Source organism: Monocercomonoides exilis (assembly GCF_001643675.1).
Source record: "Monocercomonoides exilis strain PA203 chromosome Unknown scaffold2-2631571, whole genome shotgun sequence".
In the NCBI taxonomy this organism is placed as follows: Eukaryota; Preaxostyla; order Oxymonadida; family Polymastigidae; genus Monocercomonoides; species Monocercomonoides exilis.
In genome coordinates this window covers 2,332,733-2,347,739 of record NW_027150547.1, presented here as the reverse complement: position 1 = coordinate 2,347,739, position 15,007 = coordinate 2,332,733, and the positions used below count along the sequence as shown (strand labels likewise).

The 15,007-nt window shown below is 37.2% G+C and overlaps 3 protein-coding genes across 3 annotated transcripts in view; all 3 read left to right on the top strand.

Annotated features, from left to right (window-relative positions):
• Window positions 1-721: 721 nt before the first annotated feature.
• Window positions 722-3,945, top strand: MONOS_956 (uncharacterized protein). Its single transcript, XM_067880072.1, has 4 exons — window positions 722-789; window positions 888-1,017; window positions 1,072-2,440; window positions 2,518-3,945. Exons 2-4 carry the CDS (start codon window positions 916-918, stop codon window positions 3,708-3,710), a joined length of 2,664 nt encoding a protein of 887 aa, XP_067736020.1. The 5' UTR covers window positions 722-789; window positions 888-915; the 3' UTR covers window positions 3,711-3,945.
• Window positions 3,946-4,005: 60 nt separating this feature from the next.
• Window positions 4,006-5,600, top strand: MONOS_18535 (uncharacterized protein). The gene is made up of 3 exons (XM_067871563.1): window positions 4,006-4,092; window positions 4,182-4,564; window positions 4,695-5,600. The coding sequence occupies exons 1-3, from the start codon at window positions 4,023-4,025 to the stop codon at window positions 5,388-5,390; spliced, it is 1,149 nt and encodes a 382-aa protein (XP_067736019.1). The 5' UTR covers window positions 4,006-4,022; the 3' UTR covers window positions 5,391-5,600.
• Window positions 5,601-6,244: 644 nt separating this feature from the next.
• MONOS_955 (uncharacterized protein) overlaps window positions 6,245-15,007 on the top strand; it is a gene marked incomplete at its 5' end in the record, with an annotated part of 24,049 nt that continues 15,286 nt past the window's right edge. The window contains one exon of the mRNA XM_067880061.1: window positions 6,245-14,781. Within this exon, the coding sequence (XP_067736018.1) occupies window positions 6,245-14,781 (8,537 nt within the window). The remainder of the gene's footprint in view (window positions 14,782-15,007) is intronic.

Sequence of the window (15,007 nt, the reverse complement as noted above, 5' to 3'; positions counted from 1 at the left end):
CAAATACACATACCCGATGCAATGGTAGTAACAACGAAAAGAACCTATTCAACAAAATAGTGAAGAATAGTTGAAAAAATGAAAAATATTTTAGAAAAATTAATGTGAGCATACCATTCATCAGCAACACCTAATTTTGTCAATGCAAAACCACTTGCCGTAGAACTTTCTGATGCAAGCGATAATGATACCGAACGAGTTTCCTCTGTTTTTGTCGACATTATTTAATCCAGTTGACAAAATCAGGACGCAATGGGATCAATGATCATCTTTTTCTATTTTTTTAAGTTTTTTTTTGCTTTTTTTATTTTCTTTATTGTTTGATAGCTATAAGAATAACAACAAAATTGCAAATGAAAAAAATTTTTTGACTGAAAATGAATTTTTTAATTAGGATTTATTTTTTCAATTTCAATATTCAAAAACAGAATTAATTGGAATTATAAAAAGACTAATCATATAGATATATTTTTCTTTTTTAATACACATTTTCTATTTTTTAAATGCGCAAAAATACTAATAAAGAAATGTGAAAGAGATTGAAATGCTCGAACATTTTTCAATAAATATTTCATCTTTAAGAAAACATTTGTGAATTTAATGCAACTTGATTAATAATAATATAGTTATTTTGCTTTGAATTCCAAACACTGAATGATAATTGTGGATTTTGCAAACATTCCACAATAGAAATTTTAATAAGAAATAATTTAATATGGTTAGACATCAAAAACTTTTATGTTGAATATTTGCTGAAATTTAGTGATTTAAACAGAAAATTATTTATTGGTTTGAAGTACTATTTTATAAGAACGATTTACTGATCGAACGTATTTTGAAAAATGAAACATGTTTTTTTTTCTAAAAATTGTTGTGTATTGTTTCAGGTGATTTGATTTTTGAGATAAATTACAAATGAGAATATTATCCACACTTTTATGGATCTTGCAGTTTTGCTTTTGTGAGGAATTTGGAACTCATCAATTGAATAATGAATCTGAAAATTTCTTGACTCATGTTTATTTCTTTTCCAATTTTTGAAATTAACACTTTTTAATCAATTTTCAACAGTTATCACCAACATCAGATTATTCAAGTATTTTATCAGCATTGGAAGAAGGAGCTGCAAATGGTCATGCAAAATCTCAAGAATATGCAGGCCTTTTTAATAGTATTGGACTCGGCTTCAAAAACGGATTTTTTCGAAATTCTTCTTCAATAAATTGGGGGAATGCAATGATGTACTATGCATTTGCAGCAGAGCATAGTTTAACAGCAAAAAAATTACTTGCATTCCAACTTACATCACCATTTTCTCAGAATTTTGGAGGGTTTTCAGAAGATTGCGAGTATGCTGCACAACTATATTCGGAAATATCAGAGCAAACATTAGTCAGCTGCCAAAAAAGCTTTTTGTTTCCCGATATCGAAACGTCATGGCTTTTTGTTATTCCTCCATGTGTCGAACAACAAGCCAATGACAGTTGCATCGATGTAAAGCAAGGATTAAATATCAATGTTAAAAATGCTCGAAAATATAACGAATTCGTTTCACTAATTCAATCTCTCGGGTTTGTGGAGGAAAATTCGATGTCAACATACGAGAAGCGACTTTTCTTAAGTGATTTTGAAACAGGGTTTCAATCGTTAAGTTCTTTGCCAGAAAAATCAGGAAGAGTACATTGCCTTCTAGGGATCATGTACATGTATGGCCTTGGGACAGAAATAAGCCTGCAAGATGCTCATGCACATTTTGTGGCAGGAATTGCAAAAGGAAATACAAGGTCATATGTTGGTCTGGCGTTTTTAAAAATAATGGAGCATGATTATGGACACGCATACAAACTGGCAAGAGCAGCAGCAAACGAAGGGGAATATGAAGGAATGTATCTTGCAGGAATACTGTCATTGATTGGCCCTTCGCCAGTTAAGAGAAATATGGACTATGCCGAGCAGATGTTAAACAAAGCAGCACTAAACGAGCATTTGACAGCTACATACCATTACGCAAACATTTTGCTTCAACGACGAGCGATGCTTATCTATCAACATCGGCTGGAAGCGAAAGGGTATAAAATAAGCGAAGACATGATGCACGAATTAAATTATGGAAAGCTGTCTTTCTACAACGGCTTTAACTTCTTCTCTGGCAGCAATTGGTACGAAAAGGGAGACCATTTGTGCAAAGAAGCCATTCGCTTGCTGCAAATGGTGTCGTCTGCTTCGCCAAACACCACAAAGAGCTTTGTCAAATCAGCACATGGAATTAGCAACACTGTGAAAATGGGGCTTATTCGAAAGCACAACAAAGCGCAGCAGGCTTGGATGGAGTATGGATTGATGGAAGAACTCCAGAAATCAAATGCTTCATATTCTGAAATCGAAACAGACATCAACATGCAGAGCAGAAACAAAAACAGCCTGCCTTCGCAGTTTTCAAGTGTGCATCAATTAGTTGTTTTCATGAAACATTTGAGCAAATTTCAATGTATTTTTTATTCTGTCTGTTTTTAATAGAAAAATCGCAAAAAGCTTTAAAAAAGCAAATAGAAACATACAAAAAGAATGAAAAAAACAATAAAAAGGAAACTGAAGTGTGGAGCGACTTCATGGAAGCCGTCAGTCTGGCTATGCAAGGCAATGTGGAGATACTGACGCAGATTGGAGAGGCGTGTATGAAGTCTGAAGGAGGAGACAAGCCGTGCGTTGGAGGGATGCGTGGCATCGACTTCTTGTTGGTTGCTGCTAAGCACAATTCACATCCAGCGCTGTTGCTTTTGGGAGACTTCTTGCGCTCGCTGAAGCTGTACAGGCAAGCTGCCTTTATGTATGTGCAGGCATCGCGGTCAATCACACCATTCAGGTTCAAAGGGCCATATTCGAGGGAGAAGAACATGAATGAGATTGCTCGGGCTGTCCCACAGAAGTCGATCAATCTTGTTGAGTGGGTCAAGTCGCTGTCGCATTGGATGCTTTCTCCGACAATACGATCGATTAAAGTGGAGCATCGGCTTGTTGGCGAAGGAGATGCGCTGATTCGTCTGGCGTTGATGGTGGCAAAGAAAGAGATCGGAGTTCGGTGGGGATGCGATGTGGTCAGACAACCGAATAGCAAACATGACACAAATGTAAGCACAAAGGAGAAATCAGAATCAGCAGAGTATAACAGCACCAATGATAGCTTAGATGAAATGTTGGAATTTGGTGATTTTGGAGACGAAGTCAGAATGAATTCTGAAAAGTATTCTGTCTTTATGACTGAGCTGAATATTCCAGAGCCAGACATGCTGTCTTCTTCTTCTGTGAATGACACATTTCAGCGAAATTGCTTCCACAGCACTGCCATGGAAACCAAGAAGCGCAAAGAGGTCATTCAGCAGCTTTTCGGAATGGCAATGCTTAAAGTGAAGAGAATGAAGCTGTTTTTGCATGTGATGTATTATGTGATTATTATGATATATTTTACAGACTATAGAGAAATATACTCTTCTATGACACATCGTGTATCGAAAGCGTTTGGCAATATTTCTTGGGACACTTACGTGCTTATATTTTCTGTTATTATAATTGTCTTTGAATTGAGACGCAACCACAATTCGTTAGTTGCTCATCATAATTCTCAACAAGAAGATACAGAAAGCGAAAATGACAATGAGAATGCAGAAATGGGCGGGGAAGAAAACAATATGTTTGCAAATTTTAATGGCTGAATACCATTCAAACTTGCTTGTATCACTTTTTATCATGCATTTTTTGTTATTGCGTTCAATTTCCAAGAAATATAATTTGCACATTTTTATTGCACTTACATAAAATAGTTTAAATTTTGACTTTGATAAAATATCTTTTTGTTATTCTTTCAAAACATATTTTCATTTCGTTAGCAATGAACTATATTTTATTTTATATCACTTCATTTTTTTATTTAAATTTTCCATCCAACTTTAGATTGCAGTTTTTTTTTTTTGAATCAATTTATATTGGAACATTGATCACTTGAATTTCGAATTTTGCATTTTGACATGCAAAATGAAACATCAAGCACTAGAAAAAATAAAAAAGCTACAAAAATTCAAATAGATAGTGATCCAGGTTAATAATAGCTATATTTAAATTATGTTGAATATTTTTTCAACAAATTATGTAATTGTTGTTTTCTTCTTTATTTGAAAAAAATACAGAACAACGCCATGATAAAAGAAATAAAAAGAAAAGCCGACAAAGAGAAGAAATGGATGATGAAGAAACAGAAGAAGGAATAATCGAGGAAGAAGAAGAAGAAGAAATCGGAGATAAAGAGGAAGAATTTTATCAAAATGATGATCAATTCCAAGCTGAAAATGTATTTCCTAATCCTTCTGAACAACTTTTAATTTCCCAGAGAGTAAAAACGCAATTGCATCCAGTTCGTGAACATAATTTTGTTTTTATTGAAGATCCAGTGACTGGAGAATTTACAAAAGTTAACAACACTCCAGAACAACGTGCCCAAAGAAGCAAGGAAGAGCACAAACTTACTAAGACGGCCCAAACGGCAGCAGAAGAGGGAAGAAATATGGTTCAGGTTTGAATGTTGTCATGTTTAATGAAGATTTTTTTTCCAATTGGCAATTTGACTTTCGATAAAAAATTGAATTCATTGATCAACATTCTTCTATTTTGCCGGAATGATATTTGCTGATTCAATTATATAGTGGTTAATAAAACTCTTTTCTCTATCAAATACGACCTTATCAAAAATGGTGGCAGGGTTTTCTCTTTGCGTTATCCTCACTTTTGTGATAACTCCATTAAGGGAAACAATTATCTACGATTTATGCGCGGCTCCGTCACTCTTTCCGCTTGTGTTTACAACAATATATGAAGTTTTTACATTGAGTGTTCTTTTAGGGAAGATTGTAACTCCAGTCTTAATTTCTCAGGCGAAGAACAGAGGGCTGAAACTTAAGCAAGATGATGTGTATTGGAGGTTTGGTGACCTTCACTTGAATAAAGACGATTCAAGCAAAAAGAATCCTCTTACAAAAGCAAGTGCACAGGGCTCTGCAAGTTCAAGCAGCTCAAACAATGGTCAGTCACAACGGGGAATAGAGGAACAAAAGTCTCGAAGAACACCAGAAGAGCAGAGATTGAGACGGGTTGCTCGATATATCCACTGGATTATTGCAGTTATGTTTATGATTGGTTATATCCTTTGCACTGTTGCTGATATGGAAAGCGTTGCACTGCGAGACACGCAAGACTTAGTGGGATATGCAAGTGCTTGGGCATGGGCAGCACTTATTTTGTCTGTGGCTGGACTGTGCTTTCTTTCTTCGATTGTTGATATTATTGGGGAATGGTGGATACAAAGAGAGATTGTAAAATTACAACAAAAAACAGAAACATAATTCAAATATTTACGGAAAAAATTTATAAAGCGTTTCATACACTTCAAAGTCATTACACGTATCATTTCATTCACACTTCACATTTGTGATAAATCTTGTTTAATTTTTTTTGAATTTTTGAACCATTATTATTTACATTTTCATCCAAACGGATAACTTTCTCCTTTTTATTTAAGTTTTTCGAAATGAAAAAACTAACAACAAAATTAATATTGCTGTTATTTTATTTAGTTCATGCAAATTTGTGTAAAACAAAGCATCACAACAGTAAAGAAGAAATGCACAATTTTGCTCAAACGAGTATTTCTGCGAATATGAAAATTGCAAATTCAAGTTTATGCATCTGTCAGTTATCTATTATGCAAAGAGAATACTTAGCCAAAAATGAAATAGGAAAAAACTCAAGAATCCTGATGGATGATTGCCAAATGATTTTTCAAAGTCATTCTCTTCCCTTTTTTGAAGCAACAGGGATTATTCGTCTTCATAACATTTCTGCAAAGTATAAATTTCAAAGTCATAGCAACTTTCCTGCATTCACTTTATTTCATGAATTTGGATCATTGGAAATCACGACTTCTTCTTTTGAATCTCATTCCTGCCAATATGAGCGCCTTTCATTTGTCCATGGACAATTTGACGTGTTTTCTTTGCGCGATGTATTAATTTCAAATTTTTCAATTCAAAAATTTCGCCTATCATCTGAAAAAACACAACAGGAAATTTTGTTTTCTGTGGACGAGGAAATAGCCGACGGATGCACATTTTATCATTCCGACAATCCACTTAGCGGGGGTATTTTTTCACTTCATAGCACACTTCAATCCACGTCAATCTGCAATTCAACATTTCTCATGTGCTCCACTTCATATTCAGAAAAACGGCAAAGATATTTGACGTTTACATCATCAAACGCGCGAAGCAATAGAGACTACACCGTAACACAAACAACTGCTTCTTTTAATGGAGACACTTTTACAAGATGTACATCTTCTTCGAATGGGGGTGGAATATCTTGCATAACGGACAACGAACAAATGAAAGTAGAAGAGTGCACTTTTACAAATTGCTCAACTACCGGCACAGGAATGGGAGGCTCAATTTATACAGAATATTCTGGAGCTGGATCATGTATTCGGAAATGTAGCTTTACCAATTCAAAATCTGTTTCTGATGGAAGCGCAATAGCTGTTCATTCTCAAAAAGGAGACTTTTCAATTTCAAATTGCAGCATAATTACTTGCAGTTCTACAAATGGAAGAGGAGCCATTTTCATAGAAATGGTTGAAGATAATCCGTCAATTCAAATGACCGTATCTAGTTGCTCTTTCATACGCAACACTGCGTCTTCTGGCTCTTCTGATCTATGCTACAATGGCGCTCAAAGACGTCTTTCGATCTTGAGCGGTTCGAGTGCATCTTATTCAGTTAGTGATATTCCTCACTGTTGGATAAGTGGCTCAATTTCAAACACTCAGATTCCATTTCCTTCGGGTCCAGAAATTTATGTGAATAAAGATACAGGTGAGGACTGGAATAATTGTGGATTTTTGGAGGAATATCCATGCAAAACGGTGGCTTATGCAGTTCAAATATGGAACGAAACATACAGAGCCAAGCCAATTTTTGTTGTTGATGGTAACTATTCTGAATCGGAGTTTGCGGTTGAATCTAAAACGATTAACATCAAAGGAAATGGCCCAGATAAACTTTTCATAACATCAAAGACTGCACAACGATTGGGCTCAGTTAAAATCGGATCTCTGACTTTGCAGCTGATGAAACTTTTACGTTCTGCAGCTTCGGTTCCAATGTTTGCTGTGGGAGAGAGTAACTCTTCTGTTTTATCAATTATCAACTGCCAAATAGTATCAGCGTTAACTTCCTCTCAATTTGATTATCCATTCTTCCAACTTCTGAATGGTACAACAAGTATTACTAGTACCACTGTGGAGGAAGTCGTTATGACAAACACTGCGTTTATTGTTTGCAGTAATGCAAATCTTTCACTGTATTCGTGCAACTTTCAGCATATAAGCCGCCAAATGGGTGATGGCTCAACTGTTGAGATGACTATGACTTCATATTCTGGTTCCTTTGAAATCGACAACTGCTCGTTTTCATCACTGTCTTCTGCTAATGGAAATGGAGGTGCCTTATCTGTGGTGATTGATCATACATACACGGCAGATTCTATGGGGGCATTTCGAGTTGCAAAGTCAAGTCCTGTGTCATTTGAAAGCTGTGGCGTACCAACAATGGAGTCTGGACGAAAAATGGGAGGAGCCATCGCAATTACACTTGGAACAAATGCTAAAAACTTTAAACTTTTTCAACAGACGCGCTTTACATCATGCTCTGCATGGAAAGGCACGAATCTTTTTGTGAAAGCTCCAATTTTAAGATCAGTCATCAATCATGATTCAATCCAATTTGTAACGGATGAGACAAATGATGCCTGGATTTCGTTGATGATTGGCGTTGAGGATAACAATGAAACAATCCAAATTCCTCTGATTTACTATTTTCGATCATTACCGGATGAGCCTATTTACGTTGCTGCAAATGGAACAGATACAAGTGCTTGCGGGTTGCTTGACCGGTGCTGCGAGACAATCGGCGGAGTAGCGCGATTAAGACTAGCTTCATCTCCTCGTACAATCAAAGTCTTAGACAGTTTTCGTTTCAGAAGAGTACTAAAATTGGAAGGTTATAGCTTTTCAATTGAGCCCAACGATCCCAGTGTTGTGTTCCCATTCTTTTTGGATACTTTTACAACGTCTCAAACTGCTCCTTTCATGTGCCGTGTATCATGCGCAATTAGTAAGTTTCATTTGACTATTCCAGCTCAGCTAGCAACATGTTCTGCCGCATTTGAATGCGCAAACAACGCAGAGTTGAATTTGACAACAATTGAATTTATTCCAAATACTGGTGTTACGCAAGTTGATTACACGCTTATTCTTGTTTCAAGGGGAAAGCTAAATGTCGATGAAACAAAATTACCAAAGGTTAAATTCCTAAATGTTCCGATTGTTTCTACGGAAGGAACTTCATCAAGTGCTGTTATTAACAACGCTGCAATCGACGAAACCATATCAACAACATTGGAAGAGGACGGGCTTTTTGTTTCTCGCTCATTTGGTATACTGACTATAAGGAACACGAATTTCTCAAACCAAAACAATGTTAAGCATTCAATGATGTGTGGAGACAGCGCATCGCTAAATGCAGAGAATTGCTCATTCACCAGCATCTCTCGTTCTTCTGGAAATGGATCAGCAGTCACTTTGGAATACACAAGTGATCCCAGTTATATTTATGATAATAAGGATTCTCTATTTCGTAATTGCACTTTTTCTTCTTGCTCTGTGTCGGGAGAAAAAGGAGCAGGAGGTGCTTGTTTCATTTTTATTCAATCAGACCACAAATTCAATTTTGATACTTGTTCATTTACACAAACTTCTGCTCCTTCGGATGAAGCATCATCAGGAAAAGGAGGAGGTATCTATCTACGAACATTGAAAGATTCTCCACAGACATGCAGTTTAAACTCCTTAACTTTTACGTCTTGCACGGCTTATCTCGGACCAAAGTTGTTTTTTGAAGGCAAAAACTTATCTGCATTGGTGTCTAACAACACTTTTCGTTTTGCTCATGGGCTTATTGGACCTCCTGAAGATATGGTTTCCATGGTTGGCTATGAAGATGGGAAATTCGATTTTTTGATTCCTCTAGTTTTATATCTGCGTGATTTAACAAACGAAGATTTTGCAAGAGTTGGAAAAGGAGATACTTGCAAGGATTTTTCGATGTGTGGCTTTGCTGATTATCCGTGCCGTTCGTTTAAAGGAGCAGGAGAACTGAGATTTCGCAACAAAGGTGCAAAAATTTCTCTTCTCGACGAATTCAGCTTTTGCGAAGAGGAATTGTTGAGATATAATCAATATGAAGTGTATGTTGAAACGCAAGGAATTGCAAGAGACGTAGAAAATCCAACCTACAATGGATCTAACCAAAATAAACTTATTCAAGTTCAAAACAGAGTTAAGTTTGAAAACATCACATTTAACTTACTTCCAGAATTGAATACTTCGTGCATTTTCTCTCTGAGCTCTTCATCTGCTGTGCTGAATTTCAATGCATGTGAAATTCAAATTGTCGGACATGAGCAGGAGCTTAACTATTCGTTGTTTAATGTTGAAGCGGGAACATTGCAGCTTTCATCCATGGCAATTCCTCCTCTAACTTTCAAGCTATCAAACAATCGCTTGACCAACTGCGTCACCTTTATAATTATGTCTGGTTCTGGTTCTGTAGTAATTGATGATTATACGCTTGATGACTATTTCCACACTGACGGAGCACCTGGCATCATCACATCATCATCATCAGGTTCTCTAAGCTTCAATAAAGTTATCTTTTCAAGTCACAATCTTTCTCAGCATGCACTCGTTCAATCCACTTCGCTTGGAGGGCTGAATGTGAACAACTGCAGCTTTCGACAGATTGAAACAGAAAACACTAATGGCTCTGTCTTTTCTCTAATTAGCCAATCATCTTCGTATGCTTTGGTTCAATTTAGCATTTCTGACTCCATTTTTGAGAACTGTTCGTCGCATGTGGCAGGCGCAAAAGGAGGCGCGGGCTATTTTTCGCTTGGACGCAATGCTCAGCTTATTGTGTCGAACGCTTCATTCGCCAACTGCTTTGTTCCTCCAGATAGCAACAATCTCTGCTTTGGGAAAGCATTTTATGTGACTGATGGGGGAATTTCCGACACAGTTCAGCTAAATGATTTAACATTCACAGAGGATACAACAGTCAATGGATCTTATTTCTTCATTGAATCTCCCAATCTTGGAAGGTTTACTTCACCTGCAAAGTTCAGCTTTACGTTTGATAAGTATCACATTACAAACATGTGTGGATATGAGAACGGAAACACTTCCTTTCTGATTCCTCTCGAGTGCTATTTCTGGCCTCAGATCATGACAGAAACATTTGTTTATATTGGTACTGAAAACGGGCATGACTTTTCTGGGTGTGGAAATGTCACATATCCATGTGAAACAATAGCTGGAGCCAAGACTTGGAGATCATCAACAAACAGTCTGCTTAGTGCCTGCTTGATTCCATGGTGCTTTTCGTTTAAAGATGAGATCCTTTTCAATGTCGATCGATATTTCATTTATGTGGAGAGTAAAGGAACTGCAATAAACGTGACTGACCCATCACCACGAGCCGCACAGCCAAGAGGATTTTTGATAATACAAAAAATCACTTCATTTGAGAACATCACATTCGCTTTTAATCCAACTCTTCGATATCACCAAACATTTTTCCTTTGTGAGAGCTCGTCTTTGACTTTGACTGATTGTGCAATGTCCTCTCGAAGTCCAGGTGCTTCAAACGCAGATGGAAGTTCATCTTCATTTGGCTTTTCTTTTGCCACAGCAAAAGGTGGGACTATTACACTTAACAATTTTGTATTACAGCACACAACATTTTCTTCCTCGTTTCTTGTTTCTTCTGGAATACAATCAGAACTTTCATTGAATGAAGTGGAACTTATGGATGTAAGGTCAACAGATGCATCACTTTTTCTTGCTGAATCTTCTGGAAGATTATCTGTCCAAAACTCCAAATTTCACAAAGTTAGCTCTTCGACAACGCAGATATTGGCAGCAACAAACGGAGAAGTGACAATTTATGGAAGTGTCTTTGAATGGCTTTCATTTATTGGAACAACTCTAATGACTATTGAATCATCAAACATAAGCTGCTCAAGATCGACATTCAAGTATATTAGATCAATGGATGTTGACGGATCGGTCTATTCACATATCACAAGCAATGCTGCAAGCACTACACATTCTTTTACACAAAATACATTTGTTTATTGTGCTGCGACTTCGGATCAGCATAATGGCGGAGTTTTCTCATCTATTCTTGCATCATCTATGAAAATAACTATCGAATCAAATAACTTTACGTATTGTATTGTTCCAAATAGCGATGGAATATTGTTCCCTCTTGATGTTCCAGATCCAGAGTCCAATCTTGTATCGATTGCTCCGGCAGGAATTGGAAAAGGGGGCGTTGCTTATTTTTATGCTGATCAAGATGAATATGAGTTTGTACTTTCAAATAATACTTACACTACGTGTAAAGCTCTTGTTGCACCTATTCTCTTTTTGGATGCAAACAATCTGACTGAAATGCTATTTGGAAATAACAAATTGAAAGAAATTACATCAAGTCAATATTTTGAAACATCAACTTTAACGAACTATCTTGGATATGAATCCAGAAACACCAGTGTGCCCATTCCGCTTGCTGCCTTTCTTCGCCCGCGTCCGTCACCTGCTTACGTTAGCGGATGGGACAACGAATACAACTTCCACGAATCGTCGCCTGTGTTTAGTGGAGGACACGACTTCTCCGCTTGTGGGCACACAGATTATCCTTGTGCTTCTCTTTCGTATGCAGTAGAATTGCTGTTTTCAGAATCTGCCAGAAACATTGTATTGGATGGCACTTTCTTCTCATTCGATGAAGAATATCATTTTGCAGATTTTGAATATAGCGTAACAGCTCGAACTCCTGATATGGAAATTGCAATATTTGCTGATGTACCAAACCCGGATCGCCATTTGTCTCTTCTGCAAGTCGAGATCAGCTCAACATTTTCAAACATGGCTTTCAAATTTCCAATTGAATGCACCTTTGGCGAACTGTTCACAATTCAAAACTCAACTGCAATTTTAACTCTGTCTGATATATCTGTTAGTATGGTCGATGCAAATGCTGGAACAAAAATGTATTTGCTTTCTGTTGAAACAGGAAAAGCTTGTATTAACGACATGACAATACAGAATTGGCTGGGATGGACAATTATTCATGCTGGGAACGAAGGAGTTATAGAGATTAGCAATTCTGTATTCATCGATTGCGAAGGACTTTACGATCAAGGCCTGATATTTATTATCAGTGGTGGCACATTAAAATGTAATCAAGTGACATTTTCCTCACTTTCTACTGATGATACACGAGTTGGAAATGAAGGTCCCCTTCTATTTTTTGGTGGATCAATACTTCAAATGGAGGACTGCCATTTTGACAATCTGATCTTCGAAGATGCATCTGCCTTTATGATTGATCAGATTATGGAACTTACTATGAATAGAACAACCTTTACGAGTATAACGCGAAGAAAGAAAAATGGGGCGTGCCTTCACATAGAGAACAACTGCGAGACTACTATTTTGCAAAGCAGTCATCGATCTTCGACTTTATCAAAATTTAGCAATTCAGACTCGTCGTCTCAGCATCCAATGAAAATAACTGATTGTACTTTCACATTATGTTCTGTGATTGAAAATGATGCTGAAGGAGGAGCAGTTTATGCTGAGCTGAATGACCATTCTCCTCTGACTTTTACCAATTCCTCATTCGAAAACTGCTATGCACCGACTGAAGATACATCAATTCGCACAGAACCATTCACCAACGATTCTCTCCATCCGTCACTGCTTGGGAAAGGAGGAGGTGTATCTTTACTTCTGAAAAATGTGACATCGCCTTATGTTTTCGACGTGCCAAATGCAAATTGGCAAGACAATCAAGCAGATATTGGACGTAATATTTTCGTGTTATCTCCAGATCTTCTCCAAACATCTACGTTGGTTGCATTTCCAAACTTTGTATTTGACGAATGGTGGCACAAAGAAATTGTAGGATCGCAGCGTGTTGAACCAGAAGTTTATATACCAATAAAGTATCTGTTGCAAGACCCAACAATTCCCTTGCACGTGTTTTTCGATGGAGCGGATAACATAGGATGTGGATTTGATGAATATGCATGCAAGACGTTGTCTTATGCTTTGAATCATCAACGCATTGCCTCCACAAACAGGCCAAGTGTAATTCTTAATCAAAGGCTGGATATGGAAGAGCAGATTATTTTAGATACTTCGTATGAAAGCTTCACATTAAGCCCAGAGACAGAAACTCCAAAACCAGCACTTTTAGTGAATGCAACCAGAATTTTTGTTTCACTTTTTCAAGTTGAAACTGTATGCACTTTTAACGGGATTTCTTTTATCCTTCCTGTGACGATGGAGCAAAAAGGAGCACTCGAAAATGTGATAACTCAATCCGGATCAACTCTGACATTTTCCAGTTGTATGATTCAATCGACGGATTCAACTCAACAAATTCAAATTTCTCTTGTTGTTGTGCATGGAGGGGAAGCTGTTTTTGAAGACTTATCGTTCTCTGCTTCACTTCATCCTTCATTGATGACTTCGCGCTTAACAAATGCTCCGTGGATATCTGGGACAGCATCATCTCCAGCACTGACATTTGGTAAAAGTCTTGCGATTGTATTTGAAACAAGAAATTTGAATGTGATAAATGATTCAGGTTCAATAACTTTGAAGAATAGCATTGTCTCAGACGCAATTTTTGATAGTTCTTCCATTGTTGAATCAACAAATTCACTTAAAGTCTCTGTATTAAATTCAACTTTTTCGAGTATAACGCGCGCTGAAGGAAATGGCTCTTGTGTGTGGTGTCAATGCGGAGTGACTGTTTCATCCTCATCAAATGAAATAGAGCCGGCAGTTTATGTTGATGGTTGTACCTTCAAAAGATGCCGCGTAACAGAAACCAAAAGCGGTGGAGGTGCTGTTTATTTTGAGATTGGGCAACAATCAAGCATAGATGTGGTAAATACGTCTTTCGAAGAATGTAAGGCACCAATTACTGAAGGCATTGTTTACGATCCAACAGATCAGAGAAGTGACTCTGCAAAAGGATATACACAATTCGGAAAAGGTGGCGGTGTGTTTTTGTATGTTGTGAATGAAAGCCCCAACTTTTCAATTAACACTGATAACTTTACTGCAAATGAAGCTGATTTTGGTGTAAATGTGTTTGTTTCTGCTCCATTGCTTAATAAGGAGTTTGTGGAAACTCATTTTCCTTTGCTGCAGGCAAGAGCAACCGATGAAAATTTTAGATCAATGGCTGGATACAGCAACCGCAACGAGGATGAGCATATTCCACTTGTTCTGTATCTTCTTGCGCTTGAAGACTACGTGTATTTGTCAAATCTTGGAAGTGATACAGATTTCTGTGGATTGCAGCAATTCCATTGTCAGACGATTAATTTTGCCCTCACAAGATTTGACTGGACTTGGTATCACGAAGGAGATCCAAAGATTCTCGTAATTGGAAATGATGTGAACGCAACAAATGAACTCACATTAGAAAACGATGATTTCGAATTTAGAAGTATTGATGGAACAGAACCTCATTCTTCTTCAATCACGGTGAATGAATTATCTTTAAGAGACGAAACGACCGGAAAGACGAGAGAGCAGTTGTTTGTTGTCAAAACAAATGTTTGCTTCAGCCGAATAATGCTTCGAATACCATCAACTCTGAACAGAAGAGAATCGTTTCTTCAAATCGAAGGTGGTGAATGCTTGCTAATAAACTGCTCGCTTGTTTCAACGCAGCGATTATTTTGCATCGAATATACTATTTTTTCTGTCTTGTCTGGTGCTTTCAGAACTGAATTGTTCACAATTCAAAAATCTCTTAATAAT

Coding starts and splice junctions, on each gene's coding strand:
- MONOS_956 (XM_067880072.1), top strand. CDS start 916: ATGAGAATATTATCCACACTTTTATGGATCTTGCAGTTTTGCTTTTGT. Junction 1,018..1,071: donor CTGAAAATTTCTTGACTCAT/GTTTATTTCTTT, acceptor AATTTTCAACAG/TTATCACCAACATCAGATTA. Junction 2,441..2,517: donor CCTGCCTTCGCAGTTTTCAA/GTGTGCATCAAT, acceptor TGTTTTTAATAG/AAAAATCGCAAAAAGCTTTA.
- MONOS_18535 (XM_067871563.1), top strand. CDS start 4,023: ATGCAAAATGAAACATCAAGCACTAGAAAAAATAAAAAAGCTACAAAA. Junction 4,093..4,181: donor TCAAATAGATAGTGATCCAG/GTTAATAATAGC, acceptor AAAAAAATACAG/AACAACGCCATGATAAAAGA. Junction 4,565..4,694: donor AGGGAAGAAATATGGTTCAG/GTTTGAATGTTG, acceptor TCAATTATATAG/TGGTTAATAAAACTCTTTTC.